Source organism: Schistocerca nitens, chromosome 7 (genome assembly GCF_023898315.1).
Source record: "Schistocerca nitens isolate TAMUIC-IGC-003100 chromosome 7, iqSchNite1.1, whole genome shotgun sequence".
Taxonomy (NCBI): Eukaryota; Metazoa; Arthropoda; class Insecta; order Orthoptera; family Acrididae; genus Schistocerca; species Schistocerca nitens.
Window position 1 is genome coordinate 319,656,155 of NC_064620.1, and position 17,220 is coordinate 319,673,374.

The window sequence follows — 17,220 nt, forward strand, 5'->3', positions numbered from 1 at the left end:
TGCCAAAGAGCAATCCTGTCACTATGTGTCCAGCTGGTGCCATGTAGGGGCAGAGGTGGGTGCGCCTGCCTGTGTGTGTGTGTGTGTGTGTGTGTGTGTGTGTGTGTGTGTGTGTGTGTGTGTGTGTGTGTGTGTTTCCTAAAGCATTTACAAATAGATGTAGTTCTAATTAGAGTGTAGTATAGCTCCACATTATTTGAAGTTATGTGTACAGTTTAATTAACATTTTTAATAATGGAATACAAGTTTTATGAAAAGGGTAAATAAGAATTTCTTATAACTAATATTGAGTTATATTACCTCTAAGGCTTCAAAACAAAGTTCATTGAACCATTATATGGCATACATAAACATCTAAATAACTGAAAAGCAGACTCACTTTAATATCTGGGGATTCACAAACATGAGAATATCTTGTACAAACTTGAGGCAAGCACCAAAAATAAATGTTGGTCCAAATGCCTTGCAAATAGCTGGAAGGATAGTAGACGCCTGGTTTTTCCTTTTATATTGTGTTCCCACAAAGTCAACGTTAGCAGAATTCTTGTCAAATGATGCTTCTGGAGCATGCTCACTGAAAAAATAAAAAAATAAAAATCTTATGAATATAATAGAGGGAAACATTCCACACAGGAAAAATATATCTAAAAACAAAGATGATGTGACTTACCATACGAAAGTGCTGGCAGGTCGATAGACACACAAACAAACACAATCACACACTCAAAATTCTAGCTTTCACAACCAACAGTTGCTTCATCAGGAAAAAGGGAAGGAGAGGGAAAGACGAAAGGATGTGGGTTTTAGGGAGAGGGTAAGGAGTCATTCCAATCCTGGGAGCGGAAAGACTTACCTTAGGGGGAAAAAAGGACAGGTATACACTCGCACACACACCCATATCCAACTACACATACACAGACACAAGCAGACACCAGTATTTCCTTTTGAAATTCACACAAAACACCAAACACAGAAAAGATATGTCAGTAGCACACAAACATACAACCAGATGAGATATCTTATAGCACAGAAAATAAATCTGGAGAAAAAATGGTTACTTTAAACCTGTCAAGAACTAATCTGTGCCAAAAATATAACATTATGTATAAAAATGAAAGTAAGGTAACATACTTAGCTGTCTTTTGCAGAGTCTTTTCCCAGTGCTTATCAAAATGAGACAGAACTTCACTAGCAGTGTCTTCTGGATTCATATTCCATAAATCTTTTATTTCCAGTGGCTTCCTGAAACCCTTCCAAGCCAAACTATCAAACCATGTATACAGAATTCTTGAGAGGAATGATGCACTTCTCTCAGGACATGGTTTCTGTAAGAATGAGATAGATGCAAAAATAAATTAGTAATAATGTTTTAGCAACTGACATAAAATACACAACTGAATATCAGTAACAACGTAATAGACAGTTCATCTGTAAATCAGGATATAAATGTAGCAAATCAAAAATTAAGAAAAGAATGCAATAGTTTTAACCCTCAAGCAGACACTTAGTTTTTCATAACATGAGTGGGCATGCAGTGTACTTTGTACACATGTAAGCAATAGCTGTGTTTAGGTTACCAATGTGAACATGTATGAGGTAAATCACAGTTTAATCTTGGTTTAATTAAACAATGTTAAAATAAATTTACTTATATGAGCTACCCCACAGTTCAATTACACAATAATAAAATAAACATTCATTATAACACTCTTTTGCCACATACAAATGTTACCCCATAATAATGACCCACTAAAAGCATTAAACAGCATAGCTGCATCATATCTAAGCTAACCACTTCTTCAATGGCTCATTGTTTCATAGACTACTGCCTCTTTGTTGTATTCTGCTGCTAGCTTGGAATCTGTGTCATTGTCTTACACAGATAGAAAATTTTTTCTCACCTAGCTTTGTGTTCATTTTCCGCTGCTCACTTGGGCATAATGACAACAGAATTTGTCACTGTGTTAGATGAAGCAATAATGAAGGAATAAGTATGGGCTCCCAATAGTAAAATGACAATGGAGTGGTAAATGACAGTTTTATTTGTGGTTAGCACACTTTACATATAGGCCCATTGAGCAATAAGCACATTAAATACAGGGGTTGGACAAAAATGTGGAAACACCATGAGAAATCCATGCTTGAACATACAAAATGCAGATGCTAGCCATGCCTGTACATTGTGCTTTTGAATTTAAACATGAAGAGCACCTGTGCAATGTTCTCAATACATTGCAAGTGTCAACATGTTTGGAACAATGTTCTGTGCAGTTGTGAGTGCACTGTGCAATGTTCTCAATACACTGCAAATGTCAATCATCTTTGGAACAATATTCTGTGTAGTTGTGAGTGCATGAGGTCTATAGCTGAAAAATGCAAAACAATTATAGACCTATATCAATAGTTCCCATTATCTGCATACATATCAAAATTTACAAGTATTTTGAAAGTAATAGATTATTGAGTAAGAACCAGTTTGGCCTTCGATCTGAACTATCGATAACCAAAGCAGTTGAATGCCTCCTTAGTAATATGTATGAAGGATATGAAAACAAGAAACTCACTTGTGCCACACTGTTAGATTTAACAAAGCCTTCGATTCAGTCACACATGAAATAATGATAAAAAAAACTAGAACATTATGGTATTGTAGATGAACCATTACAATTTTTTCAATCATGCTTAAGCAATAAGGTACAATCAGTAAAAACAAACTATCAAAAGTCAACACCCATGAAAGTAAAGAGAAGAATTCCACAAGGCTCAGTGCTTGGCCCTTTCCTGTTCATTGTTTACATCAATGACTTCAAATTATATGCCATGCAACAATGTACTGTATGCTGATGGTATGACACTAATAACAGATGGAGAAAATCTGCAAGAGGTCATAAAATACAACAAAGTAGAAACTGAAATGAGCAGTGACTGGTGTAGAGGCAACCTTTCATCAATAAATAAAGTGAAAACTGAAGAAATTTACTTCACCCTGAAACCAATTGAACAGAATACAAAAAATGTGAAGCTACTAGGTTTACATATAGATCAAAAACTTACGGGACAGACTCACAAATTATCTACGTTGCAAACTTGCATGAACTCTCTTTCTATTACACCAGCTGAGACATGTTATCAGTAAAAATCTGCTAATCTCCACATACTTTGCTTTTTTCCATTCACAACTGCAAAATGGGGTACTTCTTTGGGGTAACTCAATGGGTGCAAGTACCAACTTCAAGTGGCAGAAGAAAGCAGTTAGGTGCATTTTAGGACTAGCACCAACAATGTTGCAAAAATCATTTTAAAGAACTAAAGATAGTGACACTACCTAGTATATACATTTATAATTGTTTAATATATGCTAAAAAGAGCATAAAGAACTTTAATTTAAGATCTGAAGTGCATGTTCATAATACTCGAAATAATATTAACATAGACCTATCATACACAAGGCTGACATTAACACAAAGGAGCCATAAACACCTTAGCTTGAAATTTTATAACAAACACTCAAAGGCTGTGAGCGAACTACCAATGAATAACTTGAAGCAAACAATAGAAGTGTGGCTCAAATGTACGCCATATTACTCACTAAACAGTGACACAAAACAGATATGCTACATGAAACAAAAAACTGCCATATGAATTTTACCTACATGTTTGTGAAAGTAATGTACCAACAAAGACTTTTTACATGGAAACATACAATGTACCATAAATATATCTTGATGCTATTGTATATTTAACTGTTATGATGTATTATCATTATTACTATTGTGAATGAATAATTGTTGTATTATCAATATTACTTTAGCATATGTATCTGCTTACCCTGCACAGTCACAATTATGTACAATAATAATTATTGTAATTTAAAAAAGTGTATTGAACACACTGACGATGCCAACTGTATGCAAAACATACTGAAAGGCAAATAAAGATTCTATTCTATTCTAAAATAAGCAAATTCAAAAGTGGGCAAATTGTTGGTGCTCGTATGGTTGGTGATTCTATAACCAAGAAAGCACAACTGTTTGGTGTTGCAAGACACACCGTATTGAAGATTTATACTCCATACAGCAAATGCAGAAAAACATCATTCATTATGTCACACTGCAGATGAAAGTGTGTGTTGAGTGATCTTGACAGACAGTCGCTGAAGAGGATTCTGACAAAAAATAAGGGTATGACAGCTGCAAAATGCACCACAGAACTGAAAGTCATACTTGCAGACCCCATCATCACCAAAGCAATACAAAGGTTGCTCCATAAGCAGGAACTTCAGAGTGAGGTGGCATTTCAAAATGACCCGCCAGTGATACAAACGTACATAGCAAGATAACATGGTGCTGAAGCCATAAAACCAGAGCTATAGATTAATGGAAGAAAGTAATTTTGTTGCATTGTTCCCAACTTCCAGCTGAGGTTACACCCCAAATGTGAAACATGGAGGGGTTTTGGCAATGATTTTGGCAGCCATATCATGATACTTCATAGGGCCCATAGGTACTCTGCAATGTTGCATTACTGCCAAAGATTATGTGACCATTTTGGCTGATCAGGTCCATCCCATGGAACAACATTTGTCCTCCAGTGGTGATGCTTCATTCTCAGATGCCAGGATTCTTGTTCACACAGCACACATCACCCAGGACTGGTTTTGTGAGCACAAAGATGCATTATTGCATCTCCCCTGGCCGACACCAGATCTCAGTATTATGGAGCTTTTGTTGTCTACTGTGGAGAGAAGGGAGTGTGATTGCTATTCACCTTCATCACCGTTACCTGAACTTGCCTCTATTTTGCAGAAACAAAGGTAAACGATTCCCTTGAAAATCATACAGTATCTACATTATGGGATGACTGGAAGCTGTTTTGAATGCTGATGGGTTCCCTGCACAATATTAGGCATAGTAATGTGTTGGGTTTTCAGTGTTTCCACGTGTTTGTCCACAGTTCACTCAGCAAACACATCACTTGATATAGGAATTCTGAATGAAGGAGAGAACTAAGTAGGCAGATCTTAAATGATATTGCCAAGGCTGAAGCAGAGAAATGTGTGACAGTCCCTTGTTGGAAAATCAACAACTGCACCATCTAAATAGGCATCCTGTGCATTGTATTCAAGGTAAGGTTCCATTACTGGTGTACCAGCAGTGGAAGAATTATTGGCAAGTGATGTAACAACATACTAAAATTCAGCAACGTCAATGGCATACAGGGCACTGAAAACACCAGACAGTCAGAATTACTGGAATCTCCAGCAATGTCCACCAGAGTAAAGCATCTATGAAGAAAGAAGACTGCCACATTCCAGGAGGATTTTGGGTACACTTCACTGCAGAGGAGAGGATACAGCAATAGATGAGAAACCTAAACCACTGATATGTCCTCAGTCAAATTATCCTGATACCTAACGAGTGCAAATTTAAATAAGTTAGAGGCACTATCAGAGGAGGGTATATAAGGCATTTCAGGATAATGCACAAAAGACTGTAGTCATTGCCATAATTAGGAAACAGATCAATTTATCTGATGTCCAAAAGGCATGATCACTGGCTTTCCAGTAAATTGTGGAAGTGTTTCTGAAACAAACTTTTTGTGTGCTGTTGTGGCTGAAGTATACTATGCATGGCAAAATGGTGCAATTCAAAACTGATGCTGAGGTAGCTGTGGTGCACAATGAGCTATAGCTGATAGGGATGAAGTGAACGACGGCTGCAGAGATGCGTATGGGCAAACAGAAGTGTAACTGTTGAGCAACTGACCACCAAGAAGAACCAAGGGGCTACCAATAGTGTTTCTCAACAACCACTCAGTGAACTTTGTTGCATATAGGCCTCTGCAACAGGTGCCTGGTTCATGCACCCATACGGACTGCTGTTCATTGGGGATGAAGGCTATAATTTGCACACCAATACTGCAACTGGATTTCCACTGAGTGGCAACATGTGGCCTTTTCAGATGAATCACATTTTATGCTTCATCAGACAGATGGATGTTGGCATGTAGGATGTCAAACATCTGAATTCAAACACCATGCAACAATCGTCGGGAAGATCCAGGCTGGAGGACATTCCCTGAGTTATCTCACCATTCTGGAAGGCACAATTGATCAACACCAGTATGCATCTATCCTCAGGGACCATGCCCACTCCTAATTGCTGTTTGTTTTTCCTCAACATGGTGGCATCTACCAGCAGAACAATGCAATGTGTCATATAACTTGTAGTGTATGTGCGTGCTTCAGAGAGCACCAGGATGAGTTTGCAGTACTCCTCTGACCACCAAATTCCCTGAATTTAAACCCAATTGAGAATCTGTGTAACCACCTCAACTGGGTAGTTCCCACAATGGATCCTCAACTGAGGAGCCTAGCACAGCTGGCCATGGCACTGGAGTAGGGAGGGATATTTAGGTTTAACATCCCATTGATATTGAGTTCATAAGAGGTGGAGTACACACTTGGAATATTTCAAGGATTGGGAAGGAAATTCGCAATAACTTTTCCAAGGAACCATACTGGCATTAGCCTGGAGCGATTTACGGAAATAAAAACCTAAATTTGGATTCCGGGATGTGGATTTGATCCAGCATCCTCCTGAATGTGAGTCCAGTGTGTTCAATACTGTGCCACCTCATTTATTCATAGCACTGAAGTCAGCATGGCTCCATATCCCTGTTGGTACATTTCAGTTGCAATCTATATTTTCCTACATTGTTGATGTTCCTATCTGGAGTTTCCATTGTTTGATAAATTCACTTAATAATGTTAAGTATATTTTAGCTCCTTAGTATGCTTAAACCTATTTTTGTGGCCCATATGGTGGATCCACCACTTGTTGTTCATGTATAGCATAGCATAAAATTAATTTTGTGTATTTCTGTATGTTTCTAAGCAGAGTAATGTATGATAGTATATATGTTGAGCATCATAAGTTCAATGTACTCATGTACTAAACAAAAATTGTAATAATTGACTCTTCCTAGATCCAGTGATCTTTTCACATATGGATCTCGGGAACTCAAAATAAATTAATGTGAGAACAGATTACTGTTTCTGAAGAAAAGGGGGAATGAGCAGAAGATGGCACACAGCAAAATGCTACATGCCTGGCTCAACGCCTCTTCTTTTCAGTGAGAATTGATCTCTCCTTGTAATTATTAATACTGCTAGTGATCATTCAATACTTACTATAATTGGCAATGTGAATAGGAACTGCTACTTGTATCACATGAAGCTACTTCAGTTAAGTATGATTAATCTTCAGACAGCAAGTGTGCTTTCATAACAAACAGATTCTTGCTTATGCAGAGAAACCCAATATATGAATTTGCTGAATTTATGTGAAGTTTTTGTGTAAGAGGGTGTTGTAATCTGCATGATAATACCACACAAACTGTCTGGCTTTTTGGCAGCTTATTAACACCTCATAGCTCCTCTATCTGATCCATTATGAGTAATTTTATGTATAGAGAGAAGGATGAGCCAATCATTTCACAGAATATGAACACTAGTCAAGGAACTTAACTGCAGCAGTTACCGTCATGCTTTATGTTGTGAACAGTAAGATGGTAACACTGTAGTCTACATGTAATTTCAGCATATTATGAAAAATAAGAAATAAAATTATACAGTAGACAATTAGCTCATTGTTCAGCAAAAAAGATTGCTACAGAAAACAATCTCACAAGTAGCAAAGTAGGCTTAACACTCAGAAGAAGGTGATATTTTGTGAAAGGCAAACTGATACTATTTCTGTTGGTACAATACCCCATGAAAGTTATACATTAATTAAGAACAACAGATACAAACCAAATGGCTGTGGCTCTTATTTGGTTTTTACTGAAAAAATAAATAATGATGGGAAATTCATCAAATGTCATTTGGAAAGTGAATACGTCTTAAAACTAAAGTCACAATTATTAATGTGGAAAAAATGGTGTACTGCCCATGGATATTAAGTGACTGATTATTTTATTTTGTTTATTATATTTCTTATGACACAGTCACATGATCATTTCAAAATGTTGTAACAGGTTTCAATGAACCAGTAATTGGTCAATATATAAAAGGAGGTGAGAAAGAACATTACAGAATATATCTACAGGCTGATAAAAATAGTAAAATTGTACCTAAAGCTGCATGCTGTAAGCGGTGGAAAATTTTCTATTATTTTATCAACTTTGCATCACCAGTTGCAGCATGTGTCCTTAGGTGTAATTTTATCCCTTTTAATCATTATGTAAAAGAAACCTGAGAAAGATGTAATGCTTCTTTGTCTCCTTTTAACCATTGGTAGTTTAAAGATGACTTCTATCAGGTCAAAACTGGTTATGACATTGTGGAATGCTCATGTGACAGTGTTTTAAAAATATAAAAATAAACAAACAAAAAATAAAACATTATTAATGTAGCTTCTGTCAGCAAAAGTAGGATAAAGCAAGGGAAGTAAAAAATGCATTCCCTACTAATCGCTTTGTATAATCCTATTTATTACACTTTTATATTTAGTTTCATTCCTGTCAGCATTGAATAAGTAAGATGTTATTCAGGGAGGAGCTGTAGAAACTGAAAAACAGCAAATACTTTCCAAAAATGAATCAGCTGTTAATATTAGTAACATGAAGGGATTCACCAATAAAATAATTAGATGGGAAATCAACTGTTATTAAACTCCAAACATGTTGCCTAACTTTTGGGTCTCAGACAGTCCCCAGGTTTGACCAGATGTGAAGCTTAACCCTATATTCTTCCTGTTTGGTTATGTTACAAATGACTAAGATTCTGGTGTATGAATAACCAGTACCATAGTCACAAGCAATGTAACAAATGCAGCAGAGGGCAAGAAGCTGTGCTGCTTCTCTTTTAAAGTGCTTGCATTGAAGAGATGGCCACCCCATTATCCTCTACAACATGTCATTCAAAGAGGCCGTGATCATACTTATGGAAAATAGTTATCCTGGTATGGCAGCAGTTGCTCAGATTGACAATTACTGAGGATATGTATACAGCTTCCATGCTAAGGATGACACATTCGATACATGGAATTACACATAATTCCCTCATTTTCATTATTTGTTTGTGAGCATAAATCTTACTTCTCTTCTTCCACTGACACTTCAAGAGCTCTCTACCCTACGGCAACTGGTACACTGAGTGCCTTCCAGGCCAGTCAGCTCCTAGAAGTCACTAACAGAGACAATAACAGATAGCAATCTGTTTCTAGGTGACAACAGTCTTCAGCCTCATATTCAGAAACTATTCATTCAGTAGACAGTTTATCAGATGTAAACATTTCCAACCTCAGGAAGTCTGAAAACTGTCCTTTCAACTGAGAGGAATGGGACAGAAGTCTTATGGATATAAAACCCTATCACCATTCCTTCTCCGTACACCTATGAAATTTTTATTTTCATCTATAAAAATCAAAACTTACTTGACAATTTTCATTTCAATCACAATTACAGCACTCATCACAGAGACAGTTTCAAACTTCCCTCTCATAATATAAAACTTTATGCTCAAACACCATTGTACATGGGATTAAAAATTTGCAATAAATTAAATAACACAAATCTGTTAAATATCGAGTTTGACCCACTAAAAAGATTGTTATTTAATATACTAGAGGAAAAATGTTATAATTCAATTGAAGAACTCATGCAGGACAGTTTGGTAATTTGAAAAGAAAAAGAAACAATAAAGATGATGTGTTGTTGTTGTTGTGGTCTTCAGTCCTGAGACTGGTTTGATGCAGCTCTCCATGCTACCCTATCCTGTGCAAGTTTCTTCATCTCCCAGTACCTACTGCAACCTACATCCTTCTGAATCAGATTAGTGTATCCATCTCTTGGTCTCCCTCTACGATTTTTACCCTACACGCTGCCCTCCAATGCTAAATTTGTGATCCCTTGATGCCTCAGAACATGTCCTACCAACCGATCCCTTCTTCTCGTCAAGTTGTGCCACAAACTCCTCTTCTCCCCAATTCTATTCAATACCTCCTCATTAGTTATGTGGTCTACCCATCTAATCTTCAGCATTTCAAAAGCTTCTATTCTCTTCCTGTCCAAACTATTTATCTTCCATGTTTCACTTCCATACATGGCTACACTCCATACAAATACTTTCAGAAACGACTTCCTGACACTTAAATCTATATTCGATGTTAACAAATATCTCTTCTTCAGAAACGCTTTCCTTGCCATTGCCAGTCTACATTTTATATCTTCTCTACTTCGACGATCATCAGTTATTTTGCTCCCCAAATAGCAAAACTCCTTTACTACTTTAAGTGTCTCGTTTTCTAATCTAATTCCCTCAGCATCACCCAACTTAATTTGACTACATTCCGTTATCCTCGTTTTGCTTTTGTTGATGTTCATCTTATATCCTCCTTTCAAGACAATGTCCATTCCATTCAACTGCTCTTCCAAGTCCTTTGTTGTCTCTGACAGAATTACAATGTCATCGGTGAACATCAAAGTTTGTATTTCTTCTCCATGGATTTTAATACCTACTCCAAATTTTTCTTTTGTTTCCTTTACTGCTTGCTCAATATACAGATCGAATAACATCAGGGAGAGGCTACAACCCTGTCTCACTCCCTTCCCAACCACTGCTTCTCTTGCATGTCCCTCGACTCTTATAACTGCTATCTGGTTTCTGTACAAATTGTAAATATCCTTTCGCTCCCTGTATTTTACCCCTTCCACCTTTAGAATTTGGAAGAGAGTATTCCAGTCAACATTGTCAAAAGCTTTCTCTAAGTCTACAAATGCTAGAAATGTAGGTTTGCCTTTCCTTAATCTTTCTTCTAAGATAAGTCGTAAGGTCAGTATTGTCTCATGTGTTCCAACATTTCTACGGAATCCAAACTGATCTTCCCCGAGGTCCGCCTCTACCAGTTTTTCCATTCGTCTGTACAGAATTCACGTTAGTATTTTGCAGCTGTGACTTGTTAAACTTATAGTTAGGTAATTTTCACATCTGTCAACACCTGCTATCTTTGGGATTGGAATTATTATATTCTTCTTGAAGTCTGAGGGTACTTCGCCTGTCTCATACATCTTCCTCACCAGATGGTAGAGTTTTGTCAGGACTGGCTCTCCCAAGGCCGTCAGTAGTTCTATTGGCATGTTGTCTACTCCCGTGGCCTTGTTTCGGCTCAGGTCTTTCAGTGCTCTGTCAAATTCTTCATGCAGTATCGCATCTCCCATTTCATTCTCTTCCACTTCTATAATATTGTCCTCAAGTACATCGCCCTTGTATAGACCCTCTATATACTCCTTCCACATTTCTGCTTTCCCTTCTTTGGTTAGAACTGGGTTTCCATCTGAGCTCTTGATATTCATACAAGTGGTTCTCTTTTCTCCAAAGGTCTCTTTAATTTTCCTGTAAGCAGTATCTATCTTACCCCTAGTGAGATAAGCCTCTACATCCTTACATTTGGCCTCTAGCCATCCCTGCTTAGCCATTTTACACTTCCTGTCGATCTCATTTTTGAGATGTTTGTATTCCTTTTTGCCTGCTTCATTTACTGCATTTTTATATTTTCTCCTTTCATCAATTAAATTCAATATTTCTTCTGTTACCCAAGGATTTCTACTAGCCCTCGTCTTTTTACCTACTTGATCCTCTGCTGCCTTCACTACTTCATCCCTCAGAGCTACCCATTCTTCTTCTACTGTACTTCTTTCCCCCACTGCTGTCAATTGTTCCCTTATACTCTCCCTGAAACTCTGTACAACCTCTGGTTTAGTCAGCTTATCCAGGTCCCATCTCCTTAAATTCCCACCTTTTTGTAGTTTCTTCAATTTTAGTCTGCAGTTCATAACCGATAGATTGTGGTCAGAGTCCACATCTGCCCCTGGAAATGTCTTACAATTTAAAACCTGGTTCCTAAATCTCTGTCTTACCATTATATAATCTATCTGATACCTTTTAGTATCTCCGGGATTCTTCCATGTATACAATCTTCTTTTATGATTCTTGAACCAAGTGTTAGCTATGATTAAGTTATGCTCTGTGCAAAATTTTACCAGACGGCTTCCTCTTTCATTTCTTAGCCCCAATCCATATTCACCTACTATGTTTCCTTCTCTCCCTTTTCCTACACTCGAATTCCAGTCACCCATGACTATTAAATTTTCATCTCCCTTCACTATCTGAATAATTTCTTTTATCTCATCATACATTTCATCAATTTCTTCATCATCTGCAGAGCTAGTTGGCATATAAACTTGTACTACTGTAGTATTATGTATTGTATAATAAATTGTTAATATATTGTACAAATTTTATTGCAAGCTGCAAAATGAGCATAAGCGTTATATATGTTCTTGTTAAATTCTTCATGTGTAAAAATGTAGAAACGCCTGCTGAAATATGTTAATTACTATAACATTTTTTAAAGTAATTTGACATGTCTCCAGTACAAAAATCTTTGATCTGTAACTGTACATTATGAGAAGAATAAACTACATTCTACATTCACCCTCCAGGATATTCCTGTGATCTTTTAACAAATGATACCAACTTTCAGATATCTGCAGCCAGATATCAGCTATGGGACTGGTCTCTATCAGAGCAGAATTAAACATAAGAAAAGAATTTCTTAGCATTATTTCAAACAATGATCTTCAAGATTCTTCAATGAGATGCTCAGTCAGCCAGATTCAGTACAGGAAGTCTGCATCGAAAACATCAAATATAAAACATTTCTACAGCTTCCTTTTTTGAAATGTACTTCAAATCAGGAGGAGAATGAACTCATGTTAACAGACCTATCTGGACAATACTCACTGAAAACAAGGCAGCTAAAGAAGAATGGAATACACTGCTGTCCCAGCTACAGCTACCTCAGGTGCTATATGGTGATTTCAATCTTTGTATCTCAAGCTGAGGGGACAGTTTGAAATGTTACATGCCATTTAGCAAACAAAATTTCACACTCCTTGCATAGAACAAGGAAACAATATCACGACAGACTAATATTAAATAGAGAGTAAGTCATGGAAAGCATAGTGTGTATGGGTGTTCATTTTTGTATGTGCAGACATTAAACGGGAGGTGTGGAATATGAGAAAATGGCAAGCTGTGATGACAAATGAATGGCTTCACCTGCTGTTCATGGAGTCCTTTATATTTTGGCATTACAGCTTGGCAGTGGCTTGACTGTTAGAGAGCAACCACATTCTCCAAGAATGAAATCAAAAGACAAGATCTGTATATCCATCTTTTGAATGACGGTTACTGGATTCAACTGTTTGATACAGGATGTCAAATCAAACACCTTTCAGCCATTTAGTTTCCAAACCTATTTTATTTGGCTACCAGTTTTGGCAATTTACTACACCATCTTCAGGCCCCTGACAGACATGTATGAAGATACCACTCAGTTTTGGTCAAAACAGGGGCCAGCAATACTGGATTAGTAGATTTCTGCTTGCTATAACAATCACTTCAATCATCATGATTAACAAAATAAAAGTAATATTGTAGAACAAAAGCAAACTGGTGTTTTTCATTTATTATAATGTTGTTCTACCAAGAACCGACAGAAGATTCTGTCAACATGACAAGATGGTGTTGTGACAAATGAAATACTCATATATGGTAATCTTTAAAGTCATGTTGAGCCTTTGAGGCATATGTATTATGAAAAGTTGTGTTTTGCTCTAATTCAAAAATCACTCTAATGATCTGAACACCTATTCAAGGAAATATATGTTTGTGAAAGGAAAGTAGGGGATGTGCTTTTCTGTGATATGAGTAGAAATTATCTTCCTTTGCTCAAATAAAATCTGTAGAATGTGAAGAAGTCAAGCCTTCCCTCAGTTACACATGGGATTTCAGAGACATTGATTAGCAAGACCTCTACTTGGAGAGAATCAATTATGGTGAATGGATTAAAAGAAAAAGGTAAATACATCAGACATCACATCAGGTGATAGACCTCATGAAGTATTCGGTCACAGTTGCAACTACAAGGAGTGAGCCAGCAGCTACATAAAACCCTTAACCAGCAAGAAAAACACTTCATCTAGTTCCCAGTGTACAGGATGTGGAGCACTGAAGCGAAAGGAAGAAAATAAAGAATTATAAGCTTGCAAAATCTTGAAATTCAGTGAATGATAAATTACTAAACTCAGTAACAATCAATTAAGAAGAAAGTGAAAGGAAATATCAGAACAATTCACGAAATCTGAAGGCAAGCCATACTTACGTGATTATGGTACAAGTATTACAGCAACTTCAATCAAATTAACATGTCCACTAAAGATCAACATGTGAATAAAAGGATGTTTTAAATACAATGGAGAAATTAATCAGTGGGTTGGGAGGAGTAGAATTTTTCAACAGGTTTGGAGAAGAAGATTTTAAATCCTGACATTGACAGAGACACAGTAGTAGCTGAGCAGTGTCGCAGGGGTGGCACTATACAACACAGCGCAGTCCACCTATCACTGTGTTCGAGACATTGGTTGTGCCAATTGCCACACACATGTAGTTGCATCAGCTACTTAAAGAGACAGTGCAGATCATCAGAAAAGGTGAGCTGGCCAGAAATATCCAAAAATCCACTTTGAAAAGTTTTTTTTGTGTAGAGAATGGCACAATGTTTCAATGTTACTATGTTTAAGAAAACTGTGCAATAATAGAGGGTACATAACAGGAAAATTTGCATTGTATGCCAATCATTACAAAAAAAATGGCAGCACAGGCTCCAAAATGGTTTAAATGTTTATTGCAACAACTGTCTGATGAAATGAATTCTGACTTTAAGAAATTATCTGACAAAGTAGATTTAACAAATAAGAAACTATCTGACACTAGGAAGCAATTAACTGACAAAGTACATATTAATATTAAGGAAGTTTCTAACAAAATAGATTTTAATATTAAGAAACTATCTGACAAAGTAAAATAGAATAGAATAGAATAGAACAGAATATTTTTATTCATCTTTCAGTATTTTTCATACAATTGGCTTCGTCGAAGTTTACAATGGAGTACAGTTTAGCACAATACACACTTGCATACACAGAATTATTTAGCTTATTTAAGAATTAAAAACATTTCTTTATCACTTATTAAAAGCTTATATTATAATGAGTACTTCCTAGGAATTCTTCAATTGTATAGAATTCACTGCATTTTAACCAATTTTGCAATACACTCTTGAATTTATTAAATGGGGCTGTACGAGCTGAGTATGGTAACTTATTGAAAAATTTTATGTCCAAATGTTTATAGTTATTATGGACAACAGCTAGCCTCGAAAAAGGAAAATCCAACAAGCAACTATTTCTGCTACTGTGTGTGTGTGTACATCACATCTCGTGCTCTGTTTATAGAGTCTAAAAGTAATGAACTATCTGTCAAGGTAGAAAATATGAAAGAAGAACTAAAGTTAGAGATAACAGAAAGTGTCGAACAGGAAATAGAAGCTATATTAACTAACATTGTGGTTACTTTGACCCAGTTTCCCCAGAAGTTGAAGGATGAGATAGTAAACAACATGATTTAGTTTGCAAGAAAGTAAAAGAGCTAATCTCAGAGGTGGATGAGTGTGTTAATGTTTTAGAACAATGTAAAGAATTTAGAGAAATAGTTAGCACATCTGAAATGCTATCTGCTTTGGAGGAACGGTTACACAAATTTGTAAATTCTACCATACAAGAAAAAGCAGAATCACTTAATACTAACACTGTTTCCAAGGAAAGTGCTGAAGAACATTAATATTGGTCAATTTATGTTAAACTGTATCTCATAAAACAAACAAATACCACTGCAATAATGCATTGTTTTCAAGTGTATTTTCAGATGTGAGTAAATTATAACCTCTATTAACAGATAATGACCCACAATTTATTAACAATAATTTTTATGAAATACTTGGTTTGGGAAGGAGTAAGACATGTAACTACATCCAAGTATAGTCCTTAAACTAATCTTTGTGAATGTACTATGAAGGAATTAGTACAACTGTGTAAAACATACTGTTCTATGACGCACACTACCTGGGCACAACTAGTGCCAGAATTTCAAGTAATTCTTAATGATATACTCCATATGTCAACAGGATTAGCTCCTGCAGAAATTATGAATAAAACCTTCATAGGAGAGTTCATGTTAAAATTATTTACAAGGCCAAATTCACTGGTGACTAATTTAGAAAAGTTGTAAGACAAAGTACAAGAGAATCTGATTACACAGGCACAAAAAAGAGTCAGAATTTTTAATGGTAAGGATATTTTACAAAACTTTCAAATAAATGATATGGTGTCAGTGTGTTAGTATCATCATAGATCGAATTTAAAGAAGGAAACAAGCAAATTTTTTTCAGTTTTGCAGTGGACCTTTTAAAGTTCAGAATATACTGCATCCAAAAGCACTATATATCTAATAAATCCTGATGTGAGGCAAGATAAGAAACTACACAATATAGATATGATTAAAAGATTTAAGGACCCAGGAGAGTTTGTGCCCTTTGCAAAATTGGTGGATTGACCACAACTGGCAGTCTGCAGTTTGATTTAAATTTTTTCTGCATTTCTATCTTAGTTTTCTCAGGGACAACTACTATCTTCTTTGACTCTTCTATTATTTTTTATTACTGTTATACCTTCTACCACCACTTCTTCCAGAAATAGAACTAAAAAAATAAAATAAAATAAGATACTGCCCCTGTCTAGTGTTTATTCAATAATAATTGCATCAGTACATTTACAGAGATAGGCATGGGCTTAGTTAATAAACTAAGCTACAAATTAACATTTCAAGGAAAATTTTGACAATTTAAGTTGTATATGTACTACACTAAAAGCCAAGAATAAGAACGATTTTAGGTCTTTTATCATGTGATAGTAATAGAAAGTGAAGGAAATTGTAGCACTATGACACTTTCAGAGAAATGCTTTAACTCATATGGTCTTTTCATAAAGGTATGAATATACTAAGATAAATATTGTGGAATTTAGAATAAGAAGTTATTGATTTTGTTAATTTTTGAACATGAAGAAAGAAGAATAGAATGGTTGGGTTTGTATTTGAATTTTATTAGGGGAGGTTATCATGGGTACCGATATCACCTCCATTGAGTGTTGACCAACGAACAGACCAACTGCAGATGATGACTTATTTGAATGTACTTGCCTATCCCATTGTATTTTGTAGGGGTTTGTTAGGATCAATTTTCTGGGTGTCTGTGATGA

At 36.1% G+C, this 17,220-nt stretch overlaps 1 protein-coding gene across 3 annotated transcripts in view; it reads right to left on the reverse strand.

Annotated features, from left to right (window-relative positions):
- LOC126194751 (multidrug resistance-associated protein 1-like) overlaps positions 1–17,220 on the reverse strand; it is a 368,141-nt gene that overhangs the window by 239,970 nt on the left and 110,951 nt on the right. For all 3 annotated transcript variants that reach the window (XM_049933026.1, XM_049933028.1, XM_049933027.1), the window contains exons 7-8: positions 1,132–1,325; positions 380–574 (exon numbers count right to left, since the gene is read on the reverse strand). In XM_049933026.1, the coding sequence (XP_049788983.1) occupies positions 380–574; positions 1,132–1,325 (389 nt within the window). The remainder of the gene's footprint in view (positions 1–379; positions 575–1,131; positions 1,326–17,220) is intronic.